The following is a 14,665-nucleotide window of genomic DNA, read 5'->3' as shown; positions in this document are numbered from 1 at the left end:
AAATAATAACTTTATTATTGCCTCTAGGGCATATTTCCTTCACATGTCTCATGCGTGGCCCGCCACTACATCTTTACTGTAATTTTTCTGCAACAACATCCGCGTTGCAAAAATACCTTCCGCAACAACACCGATGTTGCAAAAAATTGGAGACGTAAAAGATGCAACAAGACGCGTGTTGCAAAAAATATATGCAACAAGACCTCTGTTGCAAAAAAATGCCACAAGACCTCTGCTGCAAAAAATATATTTGCAACACTAACCTCATTGCAAATATTTTTGCAATAAGACTTGTGTTGCAAAAGGAAACTTGCAACACACCATCTGTTTCAGAAATGAGGACAACACTAAGCCACGAGATCCGGCGAATCCTTTAAAAAGATTCGCACGCTGACGCGTAGCACGTCCAATAAGAAAATCTGCAACACAACACATGTTACGTTTGTACGACACGCGCCCCACTTGACATGTGCCCCTGACTCCTCGTGACCCTCCTCTAATTTTTCTGCCACAACTCCAATGTTGCAAAAGTTTCTCCCGCAACATAATATATGTTGCAAAAAAGCGAAGACATTTTTTTTCAACAAACCTCAGTTATAAAAAAACTGAAACAAGACCTCAGTTGCAAAAAAAACTGCAACACAGACTGTGTTTCAAAAAGGTAAATAGCGGTTCCGACGTTTTGCCACAAGCATCCTGTTGCAGGACTTGTTCGGCAACACCGTCCTTGTTGCAAAAGGAAGGTGGCCCTTGTCAGTGGGTTAATCGGATGGACATCCCCGCGTCCATCCAATGGCCAGCAAGGCGGCGGATGTTTTCTAGCTACCGGTCGGCGGACGCGTAGCGTGACCCAAATCAAACGGCTTATGACATACAATCAGACAGTTCGCGGTTCAATCCGATCTTTTAGAAAGATCAGCTGAAAGACCAGCCGGCGGAGGTGTAGCACGCCCCAAACCCAAATTGTATAGCAATCGGCTATTTGTCCCCTTCCACACCTACTCTCAGCCGTCAGATGCCAATCGAATGGTTAAGCTTGTCAGAGCTCTCAATTTTTCGTGGTACAAAAACTCCCCTCCGCGGTCAAACCCAAAACGGAATGGCACCGCCGCCTCGCCTCCTCCCTCTCCTCCTCGGTCGCCTCCTCGTCTCCGGCGACCTCCTCCGCAACACCGCCCATCTCCGCCGCATCGTGCCCCTACTCCCTTCCCACCCCCACCTCGCCGCCTCCCTCTCCAGCCTCTACTTCCCGCTCTTCCCCTCCTCATGCATCTTCCTCCACAACCTGCTCATCCGAGCCTCCGCAACCTCCCCGTCTCCCCGCCTCGCCTTCGCCGCCTTCTCCTCCATTCTCCGCTCTGGCGATATTCCCGACCGATTCACCTTCCCTTCCCTCCTCAAGTCGGCGTCCAGGCTCGCTTCTTTCCCGCGCACGGGCGCGCAGGTGCACGCACAGGCCGTCCGGCGCGGCTTCTTGATCGACGTCTTTGTCGTCAATGCGCTCCTCGCGATGTACGCCGCCTTCCGGGACACGGGCTCCATGCGGGAGGTGTTCGATTCGTGCGCAGGGGTCACCGACGTGGTGTCTTGGAACACAGTGCTCGGCGGCTATGTGAAGTGCGGGGACATCAGGAACGCCCAGATGGTGTTCGAGGAAATGCCGCAGAGGAATGGGGTGTCCTGGAGCGCGATGGTTGGGGCATACGCCGGTTCTGGCGAGTTGGATGTGGCCAGAGAAATGTTCGATGAGATGCCGGCCATTGGAAGGAACATTGTGACATGGAACTCGATGATTACAGGATTCGCGCGGCATGGGCTACTGCCACTGGCTAGGAAGATGTTTGATGAGATGCCGGTACGGAATCTGGTATCGTGGAACACAATGATGCGGGGGTATGCAGTGAACGGTGAGATGGATGGTGCACGGAAGCTGTTTGATGTGATGCGGGAGAAAGATGTGGTTTCCTGGACGTGCATGATTTCTGGGTATGCACAGGCTGGACGCTACGTGGAAACCCTTGAGCTGTTCAGGGAAATGCAGAGCGAGAGCAGTGGCCGTCCTAATGAGGTGACCATGGTGAGCGTGCTCTCAGCATGTGCACATTTAACAGCTCTGGAAGAAGGGAGGTGGGCTCACACTTACATTGACAAGCACAAGATGGTGCTCGACAATGAGTTCAATCTCGGTGCTGCCCTCATTGACATGTATGCCAAGTGTGGGAAAACTGACATGGCTGTCAAAATCTTCCACTCCTTGGACCAGAAGAATATCTCCGCCTGGAATGCACTCATCACTGGGTTGGCAGTGAGTGGTGATGTTCAGGATTGCATCGGTTTGTTTGAGCAGATGAAGAGGTCAGGAGAGAAACCGAATGACATAACGTTCGTTGGTGTGCTGACTGCTTGTGCCCACAGCGGGCTGGTGGATGAGGGTCGACGATGCTTTCAGAGCATGTCATCTTGCGGAGTGCAGCCAGAGGCAAAGCATTATGGCTGCATGGTTGACATGCTAGGCCGAGCAGGGCTTCTTGAAGAGGCAGAGGAGCTGATAAGGAGCATGCCGATGGCCCCAGATGTCATGATTTTGGGCGCACTACTAGGTGCCTGTCGAATGCACAAGAGATTTGATGTGGCTGAAAGAGTCCAGAGTGAAATTATTGGTCTCAACACACGGCAGGCTGGCTGCCATGTCTTGATATCAGACGTTTATGCTGCTGCTGGCAAATGGGGAGAGGCTTTAGATGCAAGGCGTGTTCTTCAGAAGTGCACAATCAGAAAATTGCCAGGATCATCCAGCTCGATGCGATAGGTTTGAATTTATTGCAAAAGCCTAAGGCCCTTCCCAGTGCTCCACCATGGACAGGTGCTAAGCATGCCATATAAACGAAAAAATGACATGGCATAACATTGAAGGAGGGGGGAGAGTACTTTGGTGACTCCAGGAAGAACCAATGCCAAGCGCGAGAACCTATGCAAACCACTTAAGTGAAACCATTTGACCAATGCATGAAAGACTTTATGTGCTAACTCATTAAATAAAGTGTGCTTAGCAACAATAAGTTAAGCACCTATGCATTCGGGACTTGAGTTGCTAAGGTATTTAATGCATTTAGCACCTCATCTAAACACCTTTGCATTGGAAGAGGTCTAAGCCATCACATATAGGGCTGCATTCTCTAGCATTAAATGGTGTCCTTCCTATTGGTATTGGGATTAGACCATTAGAAATTTCTGTTAAAAGTGTGAGGTCCTCTAAAAGTGTTCAACTGCCCTGTGTGCTTCATATCTGAATTTGAGATGAAACAGAACATATGCTTGTCCCTTCTTGCAGATAACCGTTTCTCTGCTCTGCAGTATTGGTCATCCGTAATTCTTGTAGAATAGGAATTGAACTTACCAAATTTTACTGATGGGATTAGCTTCTCAAAATTTGGTTGTATCATCTTTGCAATCTGTACAATAACATTTCCAAATTTCAGCTGATGTTAATATGAATATGATCTGGTTCTTTTCGATCCTTCTGAATTCCAAGCAAAAATTAGTGAGGCTGCAAAAACAAATGTCATGTATCTTTTTTGCTATGGTGGAGGATCATGCCAAGACGTCTGAGTAATATACGCAAGCACATATATACTCATGTGGATGTCTGAGGGAAAATCATTGATTTTTTTTCCTAAAGACATGATGGACTTTGGAATACTGGCCACGAAATATATGAGAGAATACAGGACGTATTCATCCAGAATTGTACTTTCCAACTGACAAATTCCTACAACATTCAACAGCATGTAGCCGTATTCTTTTAACTGTATAAACTGCAGATTCTTCTCATATTTCTTCTAGCAGAACTCCCATTCTTCTAGCGATATATCTAGGACTACAAATTTTCCGAGAATATTTAGGACTAATACCAACAGACACCATCTTAAAATTATGTCAACCTTCTCAAGGAATACAAGGCATCAATAGAAGTATGATAAAAAGTGTAACGCGTTGTCGTTTTAAGGTACTGCGAGTTATACAATACTAAACTGGTTCTTTATTGTTCAGATCTTCAGAGTCAACACCAGCCTCAAATAAGGGCACATGGAGCTATATATCAAAGAAAGGAGTCAAAGTGGAGTCGGTCGGGATTTCTGAATCTTCATGCAAACTTACTAGCGGAATGGAACGACTAACTCCCTGTCAGCAGAAACAACAAGAATTGGCATATTACATTCAACTTGAAAGAGAATAGCGGCAGGAAGGCACTTTCAATTATTCATTTAGGCTCCCCAGGCAATCTAGATCACAGTCCCAGGTAGTGCATTTTTGGAAAAGTCTCTTTGATGTTCAAAGAAACATATCGATGACCTGGTGAACCTAAACCCTAAACCTGTTGCTTTCTTTTCTAATATGAAAGAGAAGGAGTTCAATGTCAGGGCACATAACTGCGCACCTCATAGAGCTAGGTTATCTTAAAATAAAGCTCCGGCGCCACCACTTTGTCAAGAAAAGTTTTCAGGTGGTATGCAGCACCAGACTTGGCTTTAGATGCTACGCGTGTTCTTCAGAAGAGCATATGTTCTGTTTGATCTCAAATTCAGATATGAAGCACACGTTACCTTGAACAGAAATTCTAACGACCCAATCCCAATAGATTGTTTAAGCTTTTGCAGAATTCAAACCTATTTGCATCGAGCTGGTTGATCCCGGCAATTTCCTGACTGTGAGCAAATATACAAATACCAAATACTCTCAGTGTGGATGAGGCAAATCTTTTGCCTCCGTTTCGAAAAAAAATAATACTCTCAGTGTGTGATCCACTGAAAGAAAAAAAGAAAAACTTGCTTAGTTGCCCTTGACTGGCGCCTGAAGAAATAGTAAGGCCGCAAACACAAATGTTATGTTTTACGCAAGCAAGACGTCTGAGGAATATACGCAAACACTCATTTGAGGTAATTTTTTAAAGACGCAGGCAAGAGATGTAATGTTGAAATTGAAAACGCAAGAGCTATCAGGACCAACAAATGCGAGGCACGGATAGCACATCCAGGATTAGTACCAGCCACTGGAGATCAGGAATCAACGTAAGCTGCAGAAGCCAACTTGATATTAAAAGCAGCCCAAGGCTGGCTTGTGTAAATTGGTTAAGGCAGTCGAAGCTGTCTGACTCTAAAGAACGAAGTCAGCACCAAAGAATGAGCTTAGAAATACCGGATTCACAAAAAAGAGAGAAAAGTGCAAGAAGCAGAAAGCAAAAAAAAAGAGCAAACGAGACGATAAAGGTAGTAAAGACGATATATATAAGCAACGATTACGATACGCAGTTCCGGGGACTCCACAGACCACTCCCCTAGCCCCATTAGGGCAGGCTAGGCACAGTAAACCATAAAAGACAAACCGACCACGCGACAGTAACCCAAAAGATAAGCTAGCTCTACGACTCGGATAGCAAGCGAACGCACACGCCTAGTCGACCTCCTCCATCTTGCTCTCGCCGGCGTCCTCCTCCAGCGGCGGCATGTCCGTGTCAGCCTCAGCAGCCTCCTCGTCCTCGTCGATGCTCAGGCCCAGCTTGAGCATGCGGTGGATCCTGGTGCCGAAGGTGTTGGGGTCGTCGAGGCTGAATCCAGAGGTGAGCAGGGAGGTCTCGAACAGCAGCATCACCAGGTCCTTGACAGACTTGTCGTTCTTGTCAGCGTCGGCGCGCTTGCGCAACTCCTCCATGATGGCGTTCTCCGGGTTGATCTCCATCGTCTTCTTGCTCGACATGTAGCCGCCCATGCTCGTGTCCCTCAGGGCCTGGGCCTTCATGATCCTCTCCATGTTGGCAGTCCAGCCATACTCGCCGGTCACCAGGCAGCACGGCGAGTCGACGACGCGGTCAGAGACAATCACCTTCTCGACCCTGTCGCCCAGCACCTCCTTGATCACCTTGCAGAGCCCCTCAAACTTCTCCTTGAGCTCCTCCTTCCTCTTCTTCTCTTCCTCGCTGTCATCAAGCTTCAGGCCCTCCTTAGTGGCAGAGACCAGCTTCTTTCCCTCAAACTCCTTGAGCTGGCCAATGGAGTACTCATCAATGGCGTCAACCATGTACAGCACCTCATAGCCCTTCTTCTTCAGCTTCTCAAGGAAGGGAGAATTCTCCACAGCCTTCTTGCTCTCACCGGTGATGTAGTAGATGTCGTTCTGGCCCTCCTTCATCCTCGTCACGTAGTCCTTGAGGCTGGTAAGCTCATCACCGCTCTTGGTGGAGTGGTACCTCAGGAGCTCAGCAAGCTTGGTCCTGTTGGTGGAGTCCTCGTGGACGCCAAGCTTGAGGTTCTTGGAGAAAGCCTCATAGAACTTGTTGTAGTCCTCCTTGTTCTCGGCAATCTCAAAGAAGAGCTCGATGCACTTCTTCACAAGGTTCTTCCGGATGACCTTGAGGATCTTGTTCTGCTGGAGTGTCTCACGAGAGATGTTCAGGGGAAGATCCTCAGAGTCAACAATGCCCTTGACAAAGCTCAGCCACTCTGGGATCAGCTCCTCACAGTTGTCCATGATGAAGACACGGCGCACATAGAGCTTGATGTTGTTGAGCTTCTTCCTGGTGTCAAAAAGGTCAAAGGGGGCCCTCTTGGGAACGAAGAGGACGGCCTTGAACTCAAGCTGACCCTCCACAGAGAAGTGCTTGACGGCAAGGTGCTCCTCCCAGTCGTTTGTCAGGCTCTTGTAGAAGGCAGCATACTCATCCTTTGTGATCTCCTCAGGCTTCCTCATCCAGATGGGCTTCTGCTTGTTGATCAGGTTCCACTCGTGAGAAACCTCCTTGATCTTCTTCTTTTTCTTCTCCTTTTCTTCCTTCTCTTCATCAATTTCCTCAACCTTGCCCTCCTCAGTATCCTTCTTCTCATCCTCATCTTCATCGTCAGAAATTTCCTTCTCAGTGGTCTTCTCCGTCCAGAGAGAGATGGGATAGCTGATGAACTCAGAGTGCTTCTTCACCAGATCCTTAAGGCGACGCTCCTCAAGGTACTCCAACTGCAGAGAACAATAGATAAATTGTCAGGGGCAACCGGGCAAGTGACATGCCTCAGTTATCAAATACCCATTAGCATCAATGAAAGGCAGAACTGCAATATCCCAAAAACATAGCACTATGATTCATAGTAAAAACACAAAATAGCACATGAATTGAGGTCAGTCCACATGGTCCAAGCCGCTTGGCACAAATGCAGTACTAACTACTAACAAAAACAGTAGCAGTAGTAGAAACTAGCTAGCATCAACAATCTAGGATGGCACTAATTACACTCGTCCAATTTTATGCAATGACAACAGTAATGACTCGTATTTTAAGGGATTCTTGCCGACAATTATACTATCTGAATCTAGAACAATGGTAAACAATCAACTGCAACAGACATATATGATCACAGCAAGACCTTAGTAACAATTATACAAACTGAATTCTATAACAATGATAAACAATTAAATTCAACTGCAACAGACATGTCAAAAACATAGTACTATGATCAGCACACAACTCAAGTTTCACCAGCACTGAACACTCTGCCAAACCCTCCAAAAACTGAGCACAAAAACTGAGCATCATTAATCAACAATGAACAGGTACACCCTTCCATTACAACCCCAGAGCACAGAAACAAAAGACATGAACACCATTTCAATCGAACGGTACATTTATAGAATCATGGGAATTTTGAACAGAAGTAAGACATAAACAGCATTTCAATCTAACAGTACCCTACCAAGTGTACCCAGAACATATTAAAATGTCAACAGAACAGGTAGCATAAGAAAGTAGATAATGGCAAGACTTTTGAGTTTTGTACCTGATCATCCTTGAGGTAGAGGGTGATCTTAGTACCCCTTCCAAGGGGCTCTCCAGTAGTATCACGTGTCACAGTGAAGGAACCACCAGCCTGGGACTCCCACACATACTGCTCGTCATCGTTGTGCTTGCTGGTCACAATGACTCTCTCAGCAACAAGGTAAGCAGAGTAGAAACCGACACCAAACTGACCAATCATGGATACATCAGCACCAGCAGCCAGTGCCTCCATGAAATCCTTGGTGCCAGACCTCGCAATGGTACCAAGGTTGTTCACGAGGTCTGACTTGGTCATACCAATACCACTGTCAATAAGTGTGAGTGTGCTCGTGGCCTTGTCAGGGATTATACGGATGAACAGCTCTGGCTGAGCATCCAGCTTGCTCTTGTCAGTCAGGCTCTCAAACCTGATTTTATCCAACGCCTGCACATCAGAGCACCCAAACACGCAATTTAGTGTGATTCTCGCAGATTAACCAGTAAATAATGCAAATATAAATCAAAATTCTAAGACTAATGATGCATTACAGTAGAATCAGCCTGTATTTTTTATTTATCATAGACGTAATGCAATAAAATCTAGCAGAAAAGCGCGAGTAAATGCTTTTCAGGGGTTAATCCAGTAACACAGAACCCAATTTAGCAACAAAGAAGGAGGTCAAAAAATTATGCTACCAGCCATGCAAATCTACTTGGGAATTCGAATTTAAACACAGATCCGACGAATTTAGCACACAGGCAATCTAGTCATGGGATTGTTTTGCATTTTATAGACCCTAGCAGCCTATAGAAAGTTCTATAATGCAAGTGATGACGTTTCCTAAGCTTTTAGAACAGTCCAATTAGCTCTAATCATGGAGATCTGCACGCGCGGCAGTACATACAGAGATAAACAAATGTACATCTACGTTCTACTATTCACAGGAAACTTTAGGATGCAAGTAATGACGTTTCATAGGCTTTTATAACAGTCAAATAGCTCTAATCATTGAGATTCGCACGTGCAACAGGACAGAGAACAAACAAATGTGTAGCTTCGTCCTACTCACAGACAACATAATACCGCACAAACCGCAGATTCATCGACGGATTTTGAAATCCCATGCATTAACCGGCGCGAACCGACAAACACACCCGATCTACTGAACATCGGCACGGCAAAGGGCCCCATCGCGCACGGATCTAAACAGAGCCGCGAATCACAGCATTACAGGGGAGCGCAGGGGAGCAAGCTTACATCGGAGGCGTTGGAGATGAGCTCACGGAGGAAGATCTCCTTGTTGGAGTAGAAGGTGTTGATGATGAGCGAGAGCAGCTGGTTGATCTCGGCCTGGAAGGCGAAGGTCTCGGTCTCCGAAGCCATGGCGCCGCCGGCACCGGAAGCTCCTGGAACGCGCGCGCTCGACGAGGGCTGGGGCGAGAGGAGATGGCTAGGGTTAGGGCTTTGGAGCGGGGGATTCTCGGGTTCTGGGACGCGAGGATGGAGGGGACGGGCGCGGGGGGCAGGGTTATATAGTCGGAGGAGGGGTTCCCGAACGTTCTACCGGGTGCGGGAAGGGAGACGACGGGAGGTTGGGGGATCGGGACGACGGGTCCGTTGGGCCCGGCGACTTGTGGATGGTGTGGCCCGCATGTCAGTTGGCTGGGTTTAGGCGCCTTGCGCGTTTTTTTTTATTGTGCTCATACGATAGTACTCTGGAAGGTTCCGGAGATCGGAGGGACCGAGGGAGTGAGTTTAATAAAGGACCCCAGAGACCATAATTATAGCTGGCCAAAAAAAAAATTCCAAAAAAAAGGACTCCGTGGTTGGAACTTTTTTTTGCGGTTCCATATTTAGCACACCGAGCAATACCCATAGAGCGTAATTATAGCTGCTAACACACGGTAAAGAAGATTTTCTCCGTATTTTTGCATGGTGTTGGTTTTATGTTTTTCCCTCTTCTACTACCACTATAAAAGGAAGAGAGAGGCAGATCCAAACAATCACATCCATCCATTATCAATATCTAATGGTCAATAATCCTCCTGTGTTTAACGCTGCAATCACGCGTTAAGCCAAATCCATCGATCGCTAATTTGACCCGCCGTTCAAAAAAAATGCTACCCGCACACGACCGCACAACCTCTCCCCTCCTCCCCGCACGACCCCTCTCGCCTCCTCCTCCCCGCACGTCTCTCGCCCCCTCCTCGATCTCGCTCGCCCCATCCTCCTCCTCCCGTGTCGTTCGCCTCCCCGTCGTTCTCGCAGCCTTGCGCCGCCGTTATGAAGGAAATATGCCCTAGAGGCAATAATAAAGTTATTATTTATTTCTTTATTTCATGATAAATGTTTATTATTCATGCTAGAATTGTATTAACCGGAAACATAATACATGTGTGAATACATAGACAAACATAGTGTCACTAGTATGCCTCTACTTGACTAGCTCGTTTATCAAAGATGATTATGTTTCCTAGCCATGGACAAAAGAGTTGTCATTTGATTAATGAGATCACATCATTAGGAGAATGATGTGATTGATATGACCCATTCCGTTAGCCTAGCACTTGATCGTTTAGTATGTTGCTATTGCTTTCCTCATGACTTATACATGTTCCTATAACTATGAGAATTATGCAACTCCCGTTTACCGGAGGAACACTTTGGGTACTACCAGACGTCACAACGTAACTGGGTGATTATAAAGGAGTACTACAGGTGTCTCCGAAGGTACATATTGAGTTGGCATATTTCGAGATTAGGTTTTGTCACTCCGATTGTCGGAGAGGTATCTCTGAGCCCTCTCGGTAATGCACATCTTTATAAGCCTTGCAAGAAATGTGACCAAATGAGTTGGTTACGGAATGATGCATTACGGAACGAGTAAAGAGACTTGCCGGTAACAAGATTGAACTAGGTATTGGATACCGACGATCAAATCTCGGGCAAGTAACATACCGATGACAAAGGGAACAACGTATGTTGTTATGCGGTTTGACCGATAAATATCTTCGTAGAATATGTAGGAACCAATATGGGCATCCAGGTTCCGCTATTGGTTATTGACCGAGAATAGTTCTAGGTCATGTCTACATAGTTCTCGAACCCGTAGGGTCCGCACGCTTAACGTTATGATGACAGTTATATTATGAGTTTATGAGTTTTGATGTACCGAAGGAGTTCGGAGTCCCGGATGAGATCGGGGACATGACGAGGAGTCTCAAAATGGTCGAGACGTAAAGATCGATATATTGGACGACTATATTCGGAGTTCGGAAAGGTTCCGAGTGATTCGGGTATTTTTCGGAGTACCGGAGAGTTACGGGAATTCATCGGGAGAAGTATTGTGCCTTATTGGGCCATACGGGAAAGAGAGAGGGGCTGCCTAGGGTAGGCCGCGCGCCCCCCCAAGGCCTAGTCCGAATTGGACTAGGGGGAGGGGCCGCACCCCCTCCTTCCTTCCCTTCTCTTTTCCCTTTCCTTCTCTCCTAGTCCTACTACATGGAAGGTCTCCTAGTTGGACTAGGAAAGGAGGGAGTCCTACTCCCGGTGGGAGTAGGACTCCTCCCTGGCGCGCCCTCGCTTGGCCGGCCGCCCCCTCCCCCTTGCTCCTTTATATACGGGGGCAGGGGGGCACCCCATGACACACAAGTTGATCTACGGATTGTTCTTTAGCCGTGTGCGGTGCCCCCCCACCACCATATTCCACCTCGGTCATATCGTCGCGGGGTTTAGGCGAAGCCCTGCGCCGGTAGAGCATCATCATCATCACCACGCCGTCGTGCTGACGGAACTCATCCCCGAAGCTTTGCTGGATCGGAGCCCGGGGATCGTCATCGAGCTGAACGTGTGCTGAACTCGGAGGTGCCGTACGTTCGGTGTTTGGATCGGTCGGATCGTGAAGACGTACGACTACATCAACCGCATTGTGCTAACGCTTCCGCTTACGGTCTACGAGGGTACGTGGACATTACTCTCCCCTCTCGTTGCTATGCCATCACCATGATCTTGCGTGTGTGTAGGGAAATTTTTGAAATTACTCCGTTCCCCAACAATGGTATCAGAGCATAGGTTTTATGCGTTGATGTTATATGCACGAGTAGAACACAAGTGAGTTGTGGGCGATATAAGTCATACTGCTTACCAGCATGTCATACTTTGGTTCAGCGGCATTGTGAGATGAAGCGGCCCGGACCGACATTACGCGTACGCTTGCGCGAGACTGGTTTCACCGCTGCGAGCACTCGTTGCTTAAAGGTGACCGGCGGGTGTCTGTCTCTCTCACTTTAGTTGAACCGAGTGTGGCTACGCCCGGTCCTTGCGAAGGTTAAAACAACACCAACTTGACAAACTATCGTTGTGGTTTTGATGTGTAGGTAAGAACGGTTCTTGCTAAGCCCGTAGCAGCCACGTAAAATTTGCAACAATAAAGTAGAGGACGTCTAACTTGTTTTTGCAGGGCATGTTGTGATGTGATATGGTCAAGACGTGATGCTATATTTTATTGTATGAGATGATCATGTTTTGTAACCGAAGTTATCGGCAACTGGCAGGAGCCATATGGTTGTCGCTTTATTGTATGAAATGCAAACGCCCTGTAATTGCTTTACTTTATCACTAAGCGGTAGCGATAGTCGTAGAAGCAATAGATGGCGTAACGACAATGATGCTACGATGGAGATCAAGGTGTCGCGCCGGTGACGATGGTGATCACGACGGTGCTTCGAAGATGGAGATCACAAGAACAAGATGATGATGGCCATATCATATCACTTATATTGATTGCATGTGATGTTTATCCTTTTTGCATCTTATCTTGCGTTGATTGACGGTAGCATTTTAAGGTGATCTCTCACTAATTATCAAGAAGTGTTCTTCCTGAGTATGCACCGTTGCGAAAGTTCTTCATGCTGAGACACCACGTGATGATCGGGTGTGATAGGCTCTACGTTCAAATACAACGGGTGCAAAACAGTTACACACGCGGAATACTCGGGTTAAACTTGACGAGCCTAGCATATACAGATATGGCCTCGGAACACGGAGACCGAAAGGTCGAGCGTGAATCATATAGTAGATATGATCAACATAATGATGTTCACCATTGAAACTACTCCATCTCACGTGATGATCGGACATGGTTTAGTTGATTTGGATCATGTGATCACTTAGATGACTAGAGAGATGTCTGTCTAAGTGGGAGTTCTTAAGTAATATGATTAATTGAACTTGAATTTATCATGAACTTAGTCCTGGTAGTATTTTGCAAATTGTGTTATAGATCAATAGCTCGCGTTGTTGCTTCCCTATGTTTTTGCTTCCCTATGTTTTTATATGTGTTCCTAGAGAAAACTATGTTGAAAAATGTTAGTAGCAATGATGCGGACTTGGTCCGTGATCTGAGATTTATCCTCATTGCTGCATAGAAGAATTATGTCCTTGATGCACCGCTAGGTGACAGACCTATTGCAGGAGCAGATGTAGACGTTATGAACGTTTGGCTAGCTCAATATGATGACTACTTGATAGTTTAGTGCATCATGCTTAACGGCTTAGAATCGGGACTTCAAAGATGTTTTGAACGTCATGGACCATATGAGATGTTCCAGGAATTGAAGTTAATATTTCAAGCAAATACCCGAGTTGAGAGATATAAAGTCTCCAACAAGTTCTATTGCTAAAAGATGGAGGAGAATCGCTCAACTAGTGAGCATGTGCTCAGATTGTCTTAGTACTTCAATCGCTTGAATCAAGTGGGAGTTAATCTTCCAGATAAGATAGTGATTGACAGAATTCTCTAGTCACCATCACCAAGTTAGTAGAACTTTGCGTTGAACTATAGTATGCAAGGGATGACGAAAACGATTCCGAGCTCTTCGTGGTGTTGAAATCAATGAAGGTAGAAATCAAGAAAGAGCATCAAGTGTTGATGATTGACAAGACCACTAGTTTCAAGAAAAGGGCAAAGGGAAAGAAAGGGAACTTCAAGTAGAATGACAAGCAAGTTGTCAGTCCCACGAAAAAGCCCAAAGCTGGACCAAAGCCTGAAACTGAGTGATTATACTGCAAAGGAAATGGTCACTAGAAGCGGAAATGCCTTGAATATTTGGTGGATAAGAAGGATGGTGTAACACCCCGGATGTAACTTTCCATCTTTGTAACTCCAACTCTTGCCATTTTCGGCTATGTGATATGATTTTTCCTTCGTGGTTGGGTTTTGTCTTTTGTTTTTCATTTTATTTCATGTTGTGCATATCATATCATGTCATCACGTGCATCTCATTTGCATACGTGTTCGTCTCATGCATCCAAACATTTTCCCCGTTGTCCGTTTCGCGATCCGACACTCCCACATGCACCGGCGCACCCCTCTTGTCTTCTTTCATTGTGCGGGTGTTGAACGTTCTCGGAATGGACCGAGCCTTGCCAAGTGGCCCTGGTATAGCACCGGTAGACCACCTGTCAAGTTTCGGGACGTTTGGAGCTCGTTTGGTACTCCAACGGTTAACCGCACTCCCGCAGAGGCCTCTTTTAAGTTGCAGCCCAACATCCCTCCAAAACAGCCCAAAGCCCATCTAACTCCCCTCCATGCTCTCGGTCGTTCGATCACGATCGTGTGGGCGAAAACTACACCTCATTTGGACTCTCCTAGCTCCCTCTATGCCTATATAAAGACCCCTCCCCCGAATTCCGGATGAAACCCTAGATTTTCCCCTTCCGCCGCCACCGGACACATCTAGCCGCAGCCGGACACGTCCGGCTCGCCCCGCCGCCGCCACGTGTCGCCGCCCGATTCGCCGTTGCGCCCGCCGCCGGCCCCCGAGGGGCCCGTCCTCCCCGGCCCGCGTCACCTCCGTCCCGCGCCC

The 14,665-nt window shown here is 47.0% G+C and overlaps 2 protein-coding genes across 2 annotated transcripts; one reads left to right on the top strand and one right to left on the bottom strand.

Moving 5' to 3' along the window:
* The first annotated feature begins 1,054 nt into the window (after positions 1-1,054).
* On the top strand, positions 1,055-4,419 carry LOC119335581 (pentatricopeptide repeat-containing protein At2g45350, chloroplastic-like). Its single transcript, XM_037607694.1, has 2 exons — positions 1,055-3,096; positions 4,051-4,419. The coding sequence occupies exon 1, from the start codon at positions 1,100-1,102 to the stop codon at positions 2,807-2,809; it is 1,710 nt and encodes a 569-aa protein (XP_037463591.1). The 5' UTR covers positions 1,055-1,099; the 3' UTR covers positions 2,810-3,096; positions 4,051-4,419.
* Positions 4,420-5,262: 843 nt separating this feature from the next.
* On the bottom strand, positions 5,263-9,296 carry LOC119336656 (heat shock protein 81-1-like). Its single transcript, XM_037608718.1, has 3 exons — positions 9,057-9,296; positions 7,821-8,243; positions 5,263-7,005 (listed from the first exon to the last, which is right to left on the bottom strand). Exons 1-3 carry the CDS (start codon positions 9,180-9,182, stop codon positions 5,452-5,454), a joined length of 2,103 nt encoding a protein of 700 aa, XP_037464615.1. The 5' UTR covers positions 9,183-9,296; the 3' UTR covers positions 5,263-5,451.
* Between the last annotated feature and the right edge of the window lie 5,369 nt (positions 9,297-14,665).

The sequence above is a fragment of the Triticum dicoccoides genome, chromosome 7B (genome assembly GCF_002162155.2).
Source record: "Triticum dicoccoides isolate Atlit2015 ecotype Zavitan chromosome 7B, WEW_v2.0, whole genome shotgun sequence".
Lineage (NCBI taxonomy): Eukaryota > Viridiplantae > Streptophyta > Magnoliopsida > Poales > Poaceae > Triticum > Triticum dicoccoides.
Note: the sequence above shows the minus strand (reverse complement) of the source record. Positions and strands in the feature narration are given on the sequence as shown.

Bases quoted from the DNA above. Each gene is read 5' to 3' on its own strand.
- LOC119336656 (XM_037608718.1), bottom strand. From the start codon at position 9,182: ATGGCTTCGGAGACCGAGACCTTCGCCTTCCAGGCCGAGATCAACCAG. The intron at 8,244-9,056 runs GTAAGCTTGCTC...TCTGATGTGCAG, and splicing joins TCATCTCCAACGCCTCCGAT to GCGTTGGATAAAATCAGGTT. The intron at 7,006-7,820 runs GTACAAAACTCA...TGTTCTCTGCAG, and splicing joins TCTACCTCAAGGATGATCAG to TTGGAGTACCTTGAGGAGCG.
- LOC119335581 (XM_037607694.1), top strand. From the start codon at position 1,100: ATGGCACCGCCGCCTCGCCTCCTCCCTCTCCTCCTCGGTCGCCTCCTC.